Source organism: Salmo salar, chromosome ssa04 (assembly GCF_905237065.1).
Source record: "Salmo salar chromosome ssa04, Ssal_v3.1, whole genome shotgun sequence".
Classification (NCBI taxonomy): Eukaryota; Metazoa; Chordata; class Actinopteri; order Salmoniformes; family Salmonidae; genus Salmo; species Salmo salar.
The window spans coordinates 39,718,471-39,735,681 of record NC_059445.1 but is presented as its reverse complement, the minus strand read 5'-3'; the positions used below and the strand labels follow the sequence as shown (position 1 = coordinate 39,735,681).

At 45.8% G+C, this 17,211-nt stretch overlaps 1 protein-coding gene across 3 annotated transcripts in view; it reads right to left on the bottom strand.

Moving 5' to 3' along the window:
• The window catches only part of LOC106603034 (serine/threonine-protein phosphatase 2B catalytic subunit alpha isoform), a 54,527-nt gene that overhangs the window by 17,277 nt on the left and 20,039 nt on the right, over positions 1-17,211 (bottom strand). For all 3 annotated transcript variants that reach the window (XM_014196149.2, XM_014196148.2, XM_014196151.2), the window contains exon 2: positions 9,920-10,120. In XM_014196149.2, the coding sequence (XP_014051624.1) occupies positions 9,920-10,120 (201 nt within the window). The remainder of the gene's footprint in view (positions 1-9,919; positions 10,121-17,211) is intronic.

The window sequence follows — 17,211 nt, the reverse complement described above, 5'->3', positions numbered from 1 at the left end:
TTATTTATCTCGCCCTCGCGCGGTGTTGGCATGGAGATGCTGCCTGGGTGTTTGCCCCCAGAGGCCTCTCTCTTTCTACCCCCAGTAGGAGGTGGGTGTGGCTCAGGGACCCTGGGCCTGGGGGAGGGAGCCTGGGAGGCTGGGACTCTGGGAGGCTGGGACTCTGGCTGGCTGGCTGGCTCCAATCCCCTGGAGACAATAACAACTGGACTCTGGGTGCTCAACACTGTGGGTTTACAGCCTAAACCTGCATCTCATTTCGTCATCTTTCCCCGTCTCCTCTTTCATCATCACCACTCTCTCGCTCCCACTCACCCTCCCTCTCCTCCTGTCTGCCTCGGTCTCCCTCTATCAGCTCCACTGTGGCCTTTTGTCCACTCAAAGCTCAGAGCAACACGAGTGGGAGCCTCTGCTTGTGTGAGTAAAGCAATCAACACACGCACACATGCTTGCACGCACACGCAAAAAATAGCATATGCACACCGCACATATAGTAGTACATGAATGCATAAATACACACACACACACAAACGTAAGACTAAGCACAGACATTCAAAAACAGTGCTAGCAACAGCAAGAATACAGTCATCTTACATAGAGCTCCACACTTGCAACGCTATTCTTAAGAATGTCTTTGCACTGATACACACATCATCATCCATATTTCATGCTCAATAAATAAAGCATATGACCCTCATGTTTGTGGCGCTTGCTCACCAGAGGGTCGAAGGACTACCCCTGTACTGTAACTAAGGTATCCTGTCTCCATTTACCATCTCCCACCAATCAATCAACCAATCAATCACTCAGTGCCAGGGGAGGAGCCATCTGTACAATGGGCTGTGTCTATTCATCATGTTCACAACTCCTAGTATACCTTGGTAACACATGCTGCACAATGGCAACCGATGCCTTTTTCAGAGCAGGAATTAAATGAAAATGGGTACTAATACCAAATGAAATAACTCTAATTAGAAGAACCTATGGCCCCTAATGTCGGTGACACACGGTGTGCCTATTTTTAACTAAATTATAGCACACGAACAAGGACAGGCAGGCACCTCCGTACAAATAGATTTCTAATCTCAATGTAATCACCTGTATAAACACAGGATAAATTGGCAGTTATCTGACAAAGCAAATGGGTCGGGACTCACATTACAGCCCAGTCTAAGTGAACACTAGCTGCGGATGTAATATGGTAAACTGGGAGTTCCTCTGTCCTCTACTGCCTTACTCCAGCCTTCCTCTCCCTCCATGGCCTTAGTATGGCAGGGGGTTCAGACATGGGGGAAGAGTAGAAAAGGCTGATGTGTACAGAAGAGAACCTCGTCTCTCTCTCTCTGAGGAAGTATCATGTAAGTTAGTCTGCATCTAGCATCCCATGAATACTGGTCTTAATGACAGAGGCAAGACTAAATCCGATAACAGTGTGTATATGAATGAACCAGCAATGTCCAATGAGTGAGTATGTTTTTGCTGTGCTGTTGTATTTGCAGGTTTGTGTATACGTGCGTGCGTGCGACTCGTGCATATGGGAGTGTTTGTACAGTAAGCGACTGTGTGCTGGTTGTTTGTGTGCACGTGTTGTGAGTTGGTATAACCCTATCTGTTCATAATGACTTGGTAAGATAAGCCAAAATGAAGACGAATAAAGTATGTGTGAAAATCGTCTATTATTAATGTCAAGACCGTATCAAATAAACAAGAAGCTTTGAGAATGCTTATGGTAAATAGGTCTACCTGCTATGTGATAAGACGTAATGGTAAATAGGTCTACCTGCTATGTGATTAGACGTAATGGTAAATAGGTCTACCTGCTATGTGATTAGACGTAATGGTAAATAGGTCTACCTGCTATGTGATTAGACGTAATGGTAAATAGGTCTACCTGCTATGTGATTAGACGTAATGGTAAATAGGTCTACCTGCTATGTGATTAGACGTAATGGCAGTCGTGTAAAGTACTTAAGTAAAAATGATTTAAAGTGCTACTTAAGTCGTTTTTGGGGGTATCTGTACTTTACTATTTATATTTTTTTACTACTTTTACTCTGCTACATTTCTAAAGAAAATAATGTACTTTCTTCTCGATACATTTTCCCTGACATCCAAAAGTACTCCTTACATTTTGAATGCTTAACAGGACAGGAAAATTGTTTAATTCACGCACTTAAAGAGAAAATCCGTGGTCATCCCTACTGCATCTGATCTGACAGACTCACTAAACACAAATGCTTTGTTTTGTAAATTATGACTGAGTGTTGGAGTGTGCCCTTGGCTAGCCGTAAATTTAAAAAAACAAGAAAATTGTGCCGTCTGGTTTGCTTAATATAAGGAATTTGAAATTATATATACTTTTAAAAAAGGTGCCTAGTGTTTTGAAAGGGTATCTTAGTCCGTTTGAACCACCTGGGTGCTCCAGCAGCCAAGCAGCTTTCACTGGGATGTGCTCATGCTCAGTGGTGTGGATGTGTCTGGACTGTCGGGCTGTTCAGCTCTACCATCGCTGTGGGCTGGGTGGAGTCACTGTACAAGAGAATGAACACTTACGAATATAACTATTATTCCCAGAAGGAGGGAACGGAGTATAACAGACTATTGGGAATCAACGACCAATCATATTTCACCTGAAGAAAACTGAAATCACGCCCAACGGACCAATGGATGCTGAGCCCGCCCTCGGAAGCCCCGGCTTCCTGGCTATAATACTGGGGCTGCCGTTAATTTCCTCAATTCAGTGAGCTCAAATATGTGGGACCAAAATATGTTATACCTCGTTTCCTCCTTCAGGGAACAGTAATTATATTCATAACCGTAAGTTCCCTTTCAGTCGGTCACTCGGAATAACATACTAAGGGACATACAATCACGCCCCAAGCTGGCTCAGATGTTACCAAACTAGGAGGCCCATGGCAGCCCAAGCACACACACGTTTCACCGACTCCAAAAAGGGGTTACAGAAGCCACCCTTTTCCCTAATATTTACCGGAGAAGCCTGAACTGTCAGAGCCCGATGAGGACTGAACTGTCAGAGCCCGATGAGGACTGAACTGTCAGAGCCTCATATAGGAAACTGAACCTGCTGCAACTTGGCTATGTGTACTGACACGCTGCCACTACAGCCTAAGTCCACAGACCCCACGGTTCCAAGAACAATACTTACCTTGAGCCTGAAATGTCAGAATTCGTGCAAGGAATCACAAGTCCTAAAAAACCAGAACACCTGTCGTGACTCGGTACGCGCACACGTGCTCTGCATAGCATAGACCAGAGTCGATGAACCACGGCAGCCCGAGGCTCAAGCCCACAGGAAACCTGCAGTAATTTGTGTACTCGCGCACTGCCACGGCAGCTCAAGGCGCAAGCCCAAAGGAAACTGTGGTAACCCTGATAATGCGCACTTTACACGCTGCCGCTCCCACAGGCAGCCCAAGGCTCAAACACATAGGGAACTGTGGTAACACGGATAAATGCACAACCTGCACGCTTCCTAATACCCACTCCCGAACCCAGCCATAAGAACACTAGGAGCAGTTACATCCTAGTGATAAAACCTCACAAAAGGTATGTGGGGGACCCCAACTTACTGCAGCACAGGTATCACCAATCGTCATGCTCCTGAACAATGCCCAAGAAGCTGCCACAACCCTAGTGGAGTGAGTATGCATATCGCTAGGCAACCATTATCCTTTGGTGTCATACGCCAGGGACATAGCCTCCACAATGCAATGAGAAAGATGTGGCTTAGAAAGTGCCCTACCCCGAGCTGGATTAGAAAAAAAATTACAAAAGCTGCTCACAATGCAGATATCCTTGGTCCTATCCGTATACACTATATATACAAAAGTTTGTAGACACCCCGTCAAATTAGTGGATTTGGCTATTTCAGTCACACCCATTGCTGACAGGTGTATACAGCCATGCAATCTCCATAGACAAACATTGGCAGTAGAATGACCTTACTGAAGAGCTCAGTAACTTTCAACGTGGCACAGTTATAAGATGCCACCTTTCCAACAAGTCAGTTCGTCAAATTTCTGCCCTGCTAGAGCTACCCCGGGCAACTGTAAGTGCTGTTATTGTGAAGTGGAAACGTCTAGGAGCAACAATGGTTCAGCCGCATAGTGGTAGGCAACACAAGCTCACAGAACCGGACCGCTGAGTGCTCAAGCGCGTAGAGCCTAAAAATTGTCTGTTCTCGGTTGCAACACTCACTACCGAGTTCCAAGCTGCCTCTGGAAGCAATGTCAGCACAAGAACTGTTCGTCGGGAGCTTTATGAAATGGGTTTCCATGGCCGAGCAGCCGCACACAAGCCTAAGATCACCATGTGCACTGCCAAGCGTCGGCAGGAGTGGTGTAAAGTTCGCTGCCATTGGACTCTGGATCTGTAGAAACGCATTCTCTGGAGTGATGAATCACGCTTCACCACCTGGCAGTCCGACAGATGAATCTGGGTTTGGTGGATGCCAGGAGAACGCTACCTGCCCGAATGCATAGTAGCAATTGTCAAGTTCGTTGGAGGAGGAATAATGGTCTGGGGCTGTTTTTCATGGTTCGGGCTAGGCCCCTTAGTTCCAGTGAAGGGAAATCTTAACGCTATAGCATACAATGACATTCTAGACGATTCTGTGCTTCCAAAGTTGTGGCAACAGTTTGGGGAAGGCCCTTTCCTCTTTTAGCATGACAATGCCCCGTGCACAAACTGAGGTCCATACAGAAATGGTTTGTCAAGATCGTTGTGGAAGAACTTGACTGGCCTGCACAGAGTCCTGACCTCAACCCAATCGAACACCTTTGGGATGAATTGGAACGCCGACTGTGAGCCAGGCCTAATCGCTCAACATCCGTGCCCGACCTCACTAAAGCTCTTGTGGCTGAATGGAAGCAAGTCCCTGCAGCAATGTTCCAACATCTAGTGGAAAGCCTTCCTAGGTGAGTGGAGACTGTTATAGCAGCAAAGGGAGAACCAACTCCATTTTAATGCCCATGATTTTGGAATGAGATGTTCGACGAGCAGGTGTCCACATACTTTTGGTCATCTAGTGTACATGTGTAAAGCGCACACCGGACACAGATCCCATATCTGCGGTTGTGAGTGCCAAACTCTCCCGTGCGCCTGGGACAATATATCCCTCGACGGGTCCCCGCCCAACAAGTGGATGATCTCCGGGAACCGGGGTTGTCTGGGCCAACGGGAAGCCACCAGAATCAACAACAGACCCTCCTGACGGACCTTCTCCATGATTGCCCGAATCAGGTCCACTGGAGGAAATAGAGCAGGGTCAGAGGCCACTGATATGCCAAAGCATCCATTCCCAACAGAGCGCCCAGATCCTTCATTGAGAAGAACAGACGACAATGCACTTTTTCTCGCGATGCGTAAAGATCTCCGTCGACCCTGCTGAACCGGTCCCATATCTGGGCAACCACCCGAGGGGTGCAGTCTCCACTCTGTAGAGATAGAACCCCCCGGAACGTATATCTGCATCCATGTTGAGAGACCTGGGAAGATGCGTCAACCTGAGAGATAGGAAATGCGCACTGCTCCATGCGAGCAGATAATGGGCCAGGTTTAGGAGAGAGAGAGACCGCGTTAGAGGTCTTCACGGGTCCAAAAAGTTTAAAATGGATCCCCGATATGCATAGATACATTTAAAAAAAACGGAGACATGTTCCAAATGGACCCCAGGACAGTCATCCCCGTTCCGCAAAGGACTGTGGAAAACAGACCTAAACAGACCCGTTTGGGTCTGGTTCGGATCCGAGAGACCCGTTCAGATCCGAGAGTAGAAAAAGAGAGAGAAAACCAACAACAAAAACTACAACTGGGCCCTGCCAGCGCCATCAATTAACAAGTGATATTGGCCAAATGATCCACAGTTACGTGTCCTTAAAAACAAAAACAAATTATAAAAACATTATTTCTGTTCCGGTGCTGTTCTGTTCCTTTGGAACTTAATTTAGCCAACAAAACAACAAAAATCAAACAAAACACTTTTTGCATAGGCTATTTAAAGAACTGATTTAGATTATTAAAATAGGCCTACAATAATAATTACAATGATAGTAACGACTAAACAATTGATAATAAATACGAAAATAAATAAAAAGGTAAAAAATTGCTTTCAACCTCAGTAGTGAGTTGCACACAGTCCATTTGGCCGCTCCAACGTTCTTCTCATCTTTGTCCACTACAATATAAAAACATTCCCCTAGTCGGCATCTTTTCACTATACTCTTTCTCCTCTAACTTTAGTTTAACTTCAACAAAAAAGGACTCCATCTTCACAATCAACAGTAGCCTAGACCAAGGCTCCTTTTACACACTTTCTCTCTCGCTCTCCCTCTTCAGCAGCAGGCGTAAGTGAAATGAGCAGCCGGAACCAGTTTCAGCTGGACATAAGTTATACGTTTTATTTAGTTTCAATTGGCTGACACAGATAACAAGTTGGCGCAGTTCTCAACACACAAACACTAAATTAACAAAAGGCCAGTTCCAAACGGGTCCAGTCGGTAAATCAATATTAATTGCACATGCCCGAGACTCGTGGCAATTGTATCAAACCTGACTCAGTTCCGAGACGAAAGTCTGAATTTAGGACCCGGATCCCTGGTCAGATCTCTGAATTTCGCGTCTGTGAAAACCTTAGACCGCATCCCTCCCTACCTGTTGATGCACGCCACCACCAACACCAGTCCTTCCAAGGAGTCAACGCCCTTAGACACGACAGGGACACGTTGAGCAACCGATGGCTCTGTCGAGACGCATCAAGATGCGTAGCAATCACCCAGCGCTGACACAGATGCGTCAACAGCAGTCCCAGAGGCACCACGGCTATCATACAGGCCATCAGACCCAATAATCACTGGCACAAGTGAAAAGGCACAGAGTGCCCCAGCTGAAACCGTGTCAGATAGAGCCAGAACGCGACTCTCCTCTGTTGGGACAAAAACACATGATTCAGAACCGAGTCTAGAATGAGACCCAGAAATTGAAAGTGCTGAGCCAGAGTCTAACAACTTTTCTCATGATTCACTATGAACCCCTGAGACTTAATATGGGAAATCAGCGTAGCCGCGTGGAGCTCCAGATAGGCCAATACGCTGATCCCCTGTCACCGCACGGGTGTCAAAGCCACCTCCACCACCATAGAAACGGTGCGGGGTGATAGGGAGAGCCAGAAAGCCAGTACCAGAAACTCGGGGGCCACACCCTCGAAATGAAACCTCCGAAACTTTCTGTGGGGAGGATGTATAGGCACGTGAAAATACGCATCCTTCAGATCTATGAACGTGAACCAAACGCGGGGATGCATAGCGGCGAAAGTGTGATCAAAGCGAAGAGCTGAAGCTAATGTAATGCTAGGTAGCCAGCTGGCTAACGGCTGAGTGACAGCTGTCTATCACCGCATCTGGATGACTAAACCAGTGGTTAGCCTAAATTACAGTAGTTTTTTTTTTTTTACAATCGCTAGGACCCATTTCTCAATACTTAGGTCATTTTTTCAAAACTCTTCACACAGTGAGCACAACAGCAGTCTATGTGAGCTAAACTGTCGATCATTTTTCATTGCTTTGGCACAAAATGCATTCAATGACTACATCTTTCAAATTTCATGAATTCTTTTCTCACTCAGACACAACCACCACCAAAACTCTATGTACCTACAGGACAATTTGCACATGTTCACATACTCTTTTCAAAACGGTTAAACCTAAGTCCAAAACCTAACATAACACAACATTGAATAAGACAGCAATTTGCTACATTTCTACAGTAATACTCTATTGAAATATATTCCACATCTAAAAAATGAAATACTATCAAAACAATTAGAACAACCGCAGCTGATTCCCATTGTAGCTGAGCCCTTACACAGGTGTTAGTCTTTCAATTACATTACCATCTATACAAAAGGGGACATGTTAGGAATAATGCTGTACTGTAATGTAAACATGGACCCAGACAGAGATAGAGAAGTGGCTGACAGAGGAAGATTGCCAGGGATGGACCAGGCATGCTAAAAGATTCTTTCCTAGGCGTATTGCCCAGGATGACATAAGATGTGATGTGGATGAGAACCTGTGGCCAAATGCAGAAGACTGGGTTGACTAGCATTGCTACTGTATCTGTAGATGGTGTATATACAAATTCTTGTATTTTGGAATCACTCAATGCCAAAAAATGACAAACATATTGAAGCATATTGCATAACGTCTGATTAATTCCTATAACATATACTGCAGTGAATTCTAAACAGTGGAGAGGTGTCATTCTTGTTTTGTAAAGAAATTTGACAAAAGAAAACATTGTGTAATGGTACCTGTTGTTAGTGTTGTTTAGGTTGTTGTTTTATGAGTGACAGTGTGCTTGTTGGGTGACAACCTTTGCTAGTGTTATGGAAGAATGAGTTGATTTGAGACATGTATGAAGTGTTTTGGTAGTTTTAGTGCATTTTGGATGAGAAATGAACTGCTGTGCCAACTGAAAGTTGGTTAGGAGAACTGTGTGAAGAGTTTTGAAAAAGTGACCTAAGTATTGAGAACCGGGTCCTAGCGATTGTAAAAAACTGTAATACGATTACATTCCTACGTGTGGAAAAGATATTTAGAGAAAACTAACTTATGACTGAACAGACAAATATAATGGAAATGATTTGCTAAATTATGAACTTTTACACTAGTGACAAGAAACATATGGAATGTTCCATGCATCTGGACAGTGGATATAGCCAGAGCCATATATTTAGAGAGTTTGGACAACTTTTTTAATTTGTAATATATATATATTTTTTTACTAAACTCCATGTGTAATGTTAATGGGGTGCCAACATGGCTGAAGTGTTCGAAGTGTCATGTAGGCTAAATGTCATGTAAATGCATCATAATGCAGAAACCTCAATGTCCCAACTGTCTAAACACATGGCTCAGGACACAGCGCATAGTGTCCGATATCGCGTTTTGCAACAAAACACATTCTAAAGCACATCTAAAGTAAATGTTCATAGAAAGGGATGCATGAGCATTTCAGATGAAAAAAAAATGCTAAATGTGAAAAATGTGTGTCTATTGCGTTTTGGAATCAAACCCTTTATATGCAGGTGAGGCGACAAACCGCTGTACTTCTATGATTGGTTGAACAAGCCTCAGTATACTCTGGTCCTCATCATGTATAAGTGCCTGTCTGAGAGGTATCTTCAAACAACACTCAACATTGATGCTCTGATACTTGAAAAGAAAGCTAAAGAGAGATACAGAGCGCTTGAGGTGCTTGAGAAATATATTATTCTTACATGACTATAATACTTGAGAGTGACAGCTACCTGCTATGGGACTCTGCATATAGAGAGTCCTGCTTTGCTGTCTCTGCTTTTCATCTTCATTTCAACTCCAGTCAGGTGCTTTGGAGTTTATTTTTGTATTTCAGGTCATTCATTTGCACACTCACTCCCAGTCTCTCTATGCTTGTCTTCCTGTTTCACTTTCAGACACTACTTTCCCACAAATATTTGCTTATAGACATAGTACAGTAAAACACCTTCACACACATACATTTATACATCAAAAGAAAGTACATTCTCCCAGATAGCCAAAATACCAACTTCTCTACAGTGCAGGTTTACTCCAGAGCTCAGACTCACTCTCACGCTAACCTGCTTATATAAGAGTCCCTCAGTCTGAAGCACTTTAGACCCACAGACCCACTCTCACAGCAACCTAGTCACTCATAATACTCTTTCTCACTCGCCACTGGACCAAATAACCAGAAGAAATCATATCTATTCTGACAGGTCTGTCTTCAACATTTTGATATGACTCCCTTACTTCCTCCCTGTTGGACCGTGATATGAACGCTGTGAATGTTAGTCAACGTTTGTTTCACCGAAGTCAAAAAGGGAATCTCTTTTCCTCACCTGTGACTGGTGCTTCTATGTCCAGCATGGTTTTCTCCTGGCGCAAGATGGCGGCGCCCTCGTTGACGATGCGTAGTGCCACGGCTTCCTCCACGCGGCCCTCCTTGGTGAGGTGGGCTTTGAGCAGGTCCACCCTGGGCTTCCCCTCACTGTCAAAGACCTCCTTCAATGTGAGGCGATGACTCAGGGGGAAGGGCACGGCTGTGGAGACAACACAGTGAGACAACACACCCCAATGGGACGTCAGGACAGTCCGTGATCACCTGCTCTGAGACTAGGACACAAACACTTCAGACTTAAGGTTAAGCACGGGGGAAAGAGGCCAGAGAATTCTAATCACATAATGTTTTGTTTAAAAAAATAATAATAGCTGGCCAATTACTTTATGTGATAATGTTTGCAAGCTACTTTAACTCTGGTCCAGATTGATGGTGCAGAGGTTTATTCCACATTGGCTAGCTTGTCCTTCCTATGACATGAGTTCCCTCTGCGGGATGTATTATACAGGGAACATGGCTTCATGTAGTACAGTACAATCCAATCGCTGAGGGCCCCAGATATAGGGGGCGGGGCAGAAGAGAGCCAATGAGAAGAGGAAACAGACCCATCAAAATCAAACCACCATGAGACAGGGAACAAAGACCACTCCCCTTAGAGACCCTCACACTGTATATCAGATGAACACAGAGCATCAGTTGTACAGCCAGCTCACAGGGGGGAAACCCACTAGACATCCTCAGATGCCGGATTCCAAATAGTCTGAGAGCAGTATGGCAATAAAAGCGTCGCAGAGTGTCTATCAGCAGACCTGCACAGAGCCCAACACAGGTGCGTTGAAACATTTCATTATGAGCTGCCTGGCGCTGTTTAACAGCCGTGGTGCTGAATCGGCGACCAGTCCCTTGTTTTAGTTCGCGCTGGTGCTGAACGTTTGTGTACCACTATAAGGACACAACAAGGGATTGCCGCAGGCTAGTTAGATGTCTTCACTGTACCGGCTTCTACAATTCATGTTACAACTAAGGCCTAAAACAGATACTCTATCCTCCAATACTTTGGTTAAACCTGCTCAGCCCGTTCAATTATGGTGCTTATATGCATAATGCTAATCCCGCCCTTCAAGAAACCTAAAAGAAAGTCAAACTTCTTTGCAGAGGGGAAAAGTTCTGTCAACAAATTCTTCCAAAATGTGGCCTACTTTAATTATGGATGCTTCCACAGCATATTATAATTCATGAATCGCTGTAAATGTACAATCTGATGTGTGGAATAAAAATCTCCATGTGATTTTTCCTCAGATAACACAACCTCTTTTTTTGTGAGAGTCAACAATCCATATTCTGAAGTACTGTCACGTCCTGGCCAGTATAAGGGTTAATTGTCATTGTAGTTTGGTCAGGACGTGGCAGAGGGTATTTGTTTTATGTGGTTCGGGGTGGTGTTTTGGTAAAAGGGCGTTTGATTTAGTATTTCCGGGTTTTTGGTTTATGGTCTATGTTTATGTATTTCTATGTGGAGTCTAGTGAGTGTGTTTCTATGGTTGATTAATTGGGGTTGGGACTTTCAATTGAAGGCAGGTGTTTTCTCTTTGCCTTTGATTGAGAGTCCCATATATTACGGTGTGTTTGTGTTTGTCATTTGTGGGAGATTGTTCTGTGTTTAGCCTTGTGCCTTGCCAGACTGTTTTGTTGATCGTTCGTTCTTTTGTTATTTTTGTACGTTCATTCTGAGTTAATAAACGTCAAGATGAGCATAAACATACCTGCTGCGTTTTGGTCTCATCACTACGACAACTGTGACAGAATCTCCCACCAAACTTGGACCAAGCAGCAGAGGAACGAGGAGGAAGGATGGACATGGACAGAAATAAGGTTGAGCGTTTCCAGGGCTATGGAGGAGTTTAGGAAACTCGAGAGGCAGCCCCAATACATTTTTTTGGGGGGGCACAAGGGCAGTTTTGCGGGGCAAGAATGGAGCCCCAGGCCAGCTCCCCGCACTAGCCCAAAGGTGCGTGTCTCCAGGCTGGCACGTCCAGTACCAGCCCCACGCACAAGGCTTCTAGTGCGTCAGTCCAGCCCCGTCAGTCAAGAGTCGCCGGAGCTGCCAGAGCGGCCAGACTGCCCGGAGCTGCCAGAGCGGCCAGACTGCCCGGAGCTGCCAGACTGCCCGGAGCTGCCAGACTGCCCGGAGCTGCCAGACTGCCCGGAGCTGCCAGAGCGGCCAGACTGCCCGGAGCTGCCAGACTGCACGGAGCTGCCGGACTGCCCAGACTGCCCAGAGCTGCCAGAGCGGCCGGAGCTGCCCGGAGCTGCCGGAGCGGCCGGAGCTGCCCGGAGCTGCCAGAGCGGCCGGAGCTGCCCGGAGCTGCCAGAGCGGCCGGAGCTGCCCGGAGCTGCCGGAGCGGCCCGGAGCTGCCAGACGGCCCGGAGCGGCCAGACTGCCCGGAGCTGCCCGGAGCGGCCGGAGCTGCCCGGAGCGGCCCGGAGCGGCCGGAGCTGCCCGGAGCGGCCGGAGCTGCCAGACTGCCCGGAGCTGCCAGAACGGCCAGACCGCCCGGAGCTGCCAGACTGCCCCATCGGCCAGGATCAGCCAGAGTGGCCCATCGGCCCAGAGTCTGCCGATTACGAAGAACCAAGGGAGTCGAGCAGCAACCCTGAACTGAGTAAGCCTGACAATCCAGAACTTAAAATGATTAACGGTTCAATTAATGAGTCTGTATACAGGGTGGAGAGGATGAGGTCTGCCCAGGATCCAGAGCAAGGGGAGTCTGCCTACGGTCCGAGGCTGATCGGGGTCGGCACTCTGGAGGACAATAGGCCGGAGCCTGAACCACCACCTGCATAGGTGGGTTGGGGAGGGGGGGTGTAGCACAAGTGCCGTCGGTGGCGGCAGCCACTCTCCCTTCCCTCCCTTTAGTTTAGGGCGATTTTTTGTTGTTGTTGTTTGGGGTTTTGTTATTCTTGAGGTGCTTCCGGGGTTAGCACCTTTAGGGGGGGGGTACTGTCACGTCCTGGCCAGTATAAGGGTTAATTGTCATTGTAGTTTGGTCAGGACGTGGCAGAGGGTATTTGTTTTACATGGTGTTTTGGTAAAAGGGCGTTTGATTTAGTATTTCCGGGTTTTTGGTTTACGGTCTATGTTTATGTATTTCTATGTGGAGTCTAGTGAGTGTGTTTCTATGGTTGATTAATTGGGGTTGGGACTCTCAATTGAAGGCAGGTGTTTTCTCTTTGCCTTTGATTGAGAGTCCCATATATTAGGGTGTGTTTGTCATTTGTGGGAGATTGTTCTTTGTCTAGCATGTATGAGCCTGAGAAGACTGTCAGTATATCGTGAGTTTGTTTTGTTGTTTTTGGTAATCATTTTGAGTTAATAAATGTTCAAAATGAACAAAACCAGTTCTGCTGCATATTGGTCCTCCTTTTCCGACGATGATTTCGCCATATCGTCTGACGACGACGAAATCCCTGACAAGTACGTATAAACAGCTTAACAAAAGTCTGCTCAACACAGAGGGCTTTATTTGCCACCACCATCTGAGTAGTTACTGTATGTATCTCTGATCCCTTAAAAGAGGGTACTGATTGTGTTGTGTTCCAACCAGGGGGTGCAGTAAGTTCTGATGAAAGAAAGCCAATAATACTGTAATACGACAGGAAACAAAACTTGAGTGTGAAGGAATAACTTCACCGGGTCATTAATACAAATCTAAAAACCCGTGAATAAGACAGCACTTGTCTACCAGACATCCTCTGAAAACATCCCTTCCAACATCACATCCATTGCTTTGGGAGCAACAAAAGGGAATTTACTGCACTGAAGCTAATCTATCTGTGTCAGTGGTCGAAATACTTTGGCGTTGGCTTTGCGTGCTGCATAATATAAAAGGGAATGGAACCACGCTCACTGATGCAGCAGCCTTTCTTATTGGACCTGTGGCCTTACTATGAAAGCAGGTTTGCATTCCAATCAAATCGGTCATAGACGATTATGTTTGATTCAGATTGGATACTAAATCCAACACCATTGTGCTCTTATATCACGGACCAGTCAGAATGAAAACAGCACGCATCAGGCAGGTCCTTTGACCCATAGGACAATGCACCTGTGAACTCACAACTATATAGGCCTGGGGGTCTTGATTGTTTCCATCAGCCAATAACACTACTGTACAAACCTACAAAAAGTTTTTGATTGGATAGTGATTACCTCACCAGTGTCTGAGCTCTAAACCTGTTGCTGACTGAAAAGTAATAATAAAAAGCAGCTGATACCATGACCTAAAGCAGAGTGGTGCTCCAGCCCCTGCAATATGGTTGTCTGAGACGTGCAAACACGCACGCACACACGCACACAGAGCAATATAGCAATATGGCCAAGTTTGTCGGCGAGAGATGTGTGTTGCTCAGTGCATGTGGCAATGGGGAGCTGCTGAGCGGAGTGCTGGGGGAATAGAAGAGAGAGAGAGAGAGAGAGCTCTCCAAGCTGAGGCTCAACGTGATCAACATGCTGTTAAATAATGGATGCTTGACTAGAGGGGGAAAAGAAAGAAGTCTCATGTTCCTGCTGCTGGGATAATGAGCCCAGGCCTGGCATGAGATTTTCACTGGGGTTAAATTAATCCCATTCAACAGTGTGTTTGTGTTTTATCTGTGCATGTGTCTGTGTGTGAAAGTCCATGTTAGTATATGTCTATGTGCGTATGTTTTGGGCTTGTGTATTTGCCTGAACGGTGCATGTTAACGTGTTTGTCGCTGTGCTTACATATACGGTAGGTGTGTATACCTGACTGTATTGTGTTTCCAAATATACACTGAGTGTACAAAACACTCGATGACCTAGACTGACCAGGTGAAAGTTATGATCCCTTATTGATGTCACTTGTTAAATCCACTTCAGTGTAGATGAAGGGGAGGAGACAGGTTAAAGAAGGATTTGTAAGCCTTGAGACAACTGAGACATGGATTGTGTATGTGTGAATAGGCAAGACAAAATATTTAAGTGCCTTTGAACAGGGTATGGTAGTAGGTGCCAGGCGCACCGGTTTTAGTGTGTCAAGAACTGCAACGCTGCTGGGTTTTTCACACTCAACAGTTTCCCGTGTATATCAAGAATGGTCCACCACCCAAAGAACATCCAGCCAACTTGACACAACTGGGAATCATTGGAGTCAACATGGGCCAGCAGCCCTGTGGAATGCTTTCGACACCTTGTATAGTCCATGCCCCGACGAATTGAGGCTGTTCTGAGGGCAAAAGGGGGGTGCAACTCAATATTAGGAAGGTGTTCGTCATGTTTTGTACACTCAGTGTATGTACGAGTTTGTGCAACTACTCGGAGCAAATTAAGTTCCCCCCTCAACGCTATAAACCAGATTGTGTTCTCGCAGCTAGCAGGAGCGAGATGAGGCAGAGCTGTGTGATCAAAAGAACGTGTCACAATCTCAGTGGCCTGTCTGGTGTGTTTATATCTCAGTCTTACCTACAGACATCACTGAACAGCCACTATAATACACTCAAAAAAGCCCTGATGGTAGAACTGCAGTGGTAGGTACTGTACCTAATGAAGAGACTAGAGATACTGCATGTCCTGTATGTTTGTAGACATGTCTGTATGTGTTTGAGAGTGTGCCTCATTTCCTTCAGTGTGTGTTTTTACACAACAGACAGTACTGTCCTTCTGATACTCTCCAACGCTAAAAGACTGAGAAGTCAGGGAGATTACTGGTGGACATTAGAGAGGGGGAGAGAAAGATGGAGAGAGATGAGAGTGTAGAAGAGAGCAAGAGATAAAGAAACAGAGGAGGGAGGATTTAGAGGGAGAGAACACCAGGCACGGTGAAAACACACAAGAGAGAAAGAGAGAGGGGGGGTTGAGATGGGAGACAGCTCACTTCGACTGGGCGCCCAAGCTAAGTTGAACTGTGGTGTATGTTGCCGGGCAACAGCAGCTAACTTTTGGAGTACAGCCAGTGTCAGTGCGAAATACTGCGATTTGCATGGGAGGATCAGAGACGCATACAGTATTCCCTCGTTCTCTCCTTTTATGAAGCACAATTTCCCCAAGACAATGCAGAAAGGGCAGGGAGCTTAATAATTGAGTAAGGATTTCAATAAACAGGAGACTAACAGTACAAATATAGCTTTTCACCCATTCTGCTATTCCATGGACTTATCATCATTGCACAGCCTACACTAATTACCACCAGACACATGTACTGTACCTTCATTAATAAATGGTAACGTATGCCTTATTGCCTAGGTCCTTTTTTTACAACCACTACTGTATATCAACCTGTCCAGCTGTCATGAAACATTGCCAGGCTGGATGCTGCAGAGAGAGAGACGGGGGAACTTTTGGTCGAACACTGCCCAGGTTTCTACCTAACTAATACAACAGCAGCAGTGAATACTCTCCATCCAGCCCTGGCATCCTGTCAATCTGTCCACACGTACAGCACACTACTCATCCTCTAGGTGTGTAGCTACTGTCCATCTGGATCTATGTGCATCTGGCTGTTTGTCTGTCTGTCTGTCACGTCTCTGGCCCAGGCTTGTGTTGGCTAGCTGCAACTGTCACTTGTCTCAGCCCTGCTTCTACCAAACCCTGCTGTCCCCCCTCTATCTGGGCCTGTGACCGTCTTCATTACCACACAGGAATATGCGGCAGGGAGGGAAGTTGCTCCAGGACTAGGGCTCTTGTGGTTTATGTCATCCTAACTTTGTAAAGGGACATTGCACACAACTAAGAGTAGAATTTACTACCTAAGTACAGATTCCCGCCAAAGCCATATGCAGCGTTGCCAGCAAGCTTTTCTTTGACGAAATAGACAAGACTAGAGACACGTGGAGATATTGTAAATAACATGGCAAACAACGTTGCCTAACCCTTTGGGTGACAAGATGTTTTGTTTGGTTCCTGTGTGCACTGTGAATAACTCTGACCTTTAAAGAGTCCATTCAATACCAATGTTGACGTTCCATCTATTTTGTTTCGTCTGTTATTATTGTTGTGATTATCACCGTACTCCATTTAATTGGGATTGTGTAGCAGTTGGGATAACTGAAGGGTTTGTTATCATAGGACTCAACAGCCTGCGATGCAAATGTTTGAAATGTCAAAATGAGTGTGTTCAATGATTGGACCTACGTTGACCCTGTTTCTTTCCTGTGCAAAACCCAAAATTGTGCAGAGCCCTAAAGTGCATTCTGCCTGCTTGCACGGAGTCTGCCAGGCCGTATGGCAGCTTGCGGCCCACAGATCAGCCCATGCATGAAAACCCAATATGCTAA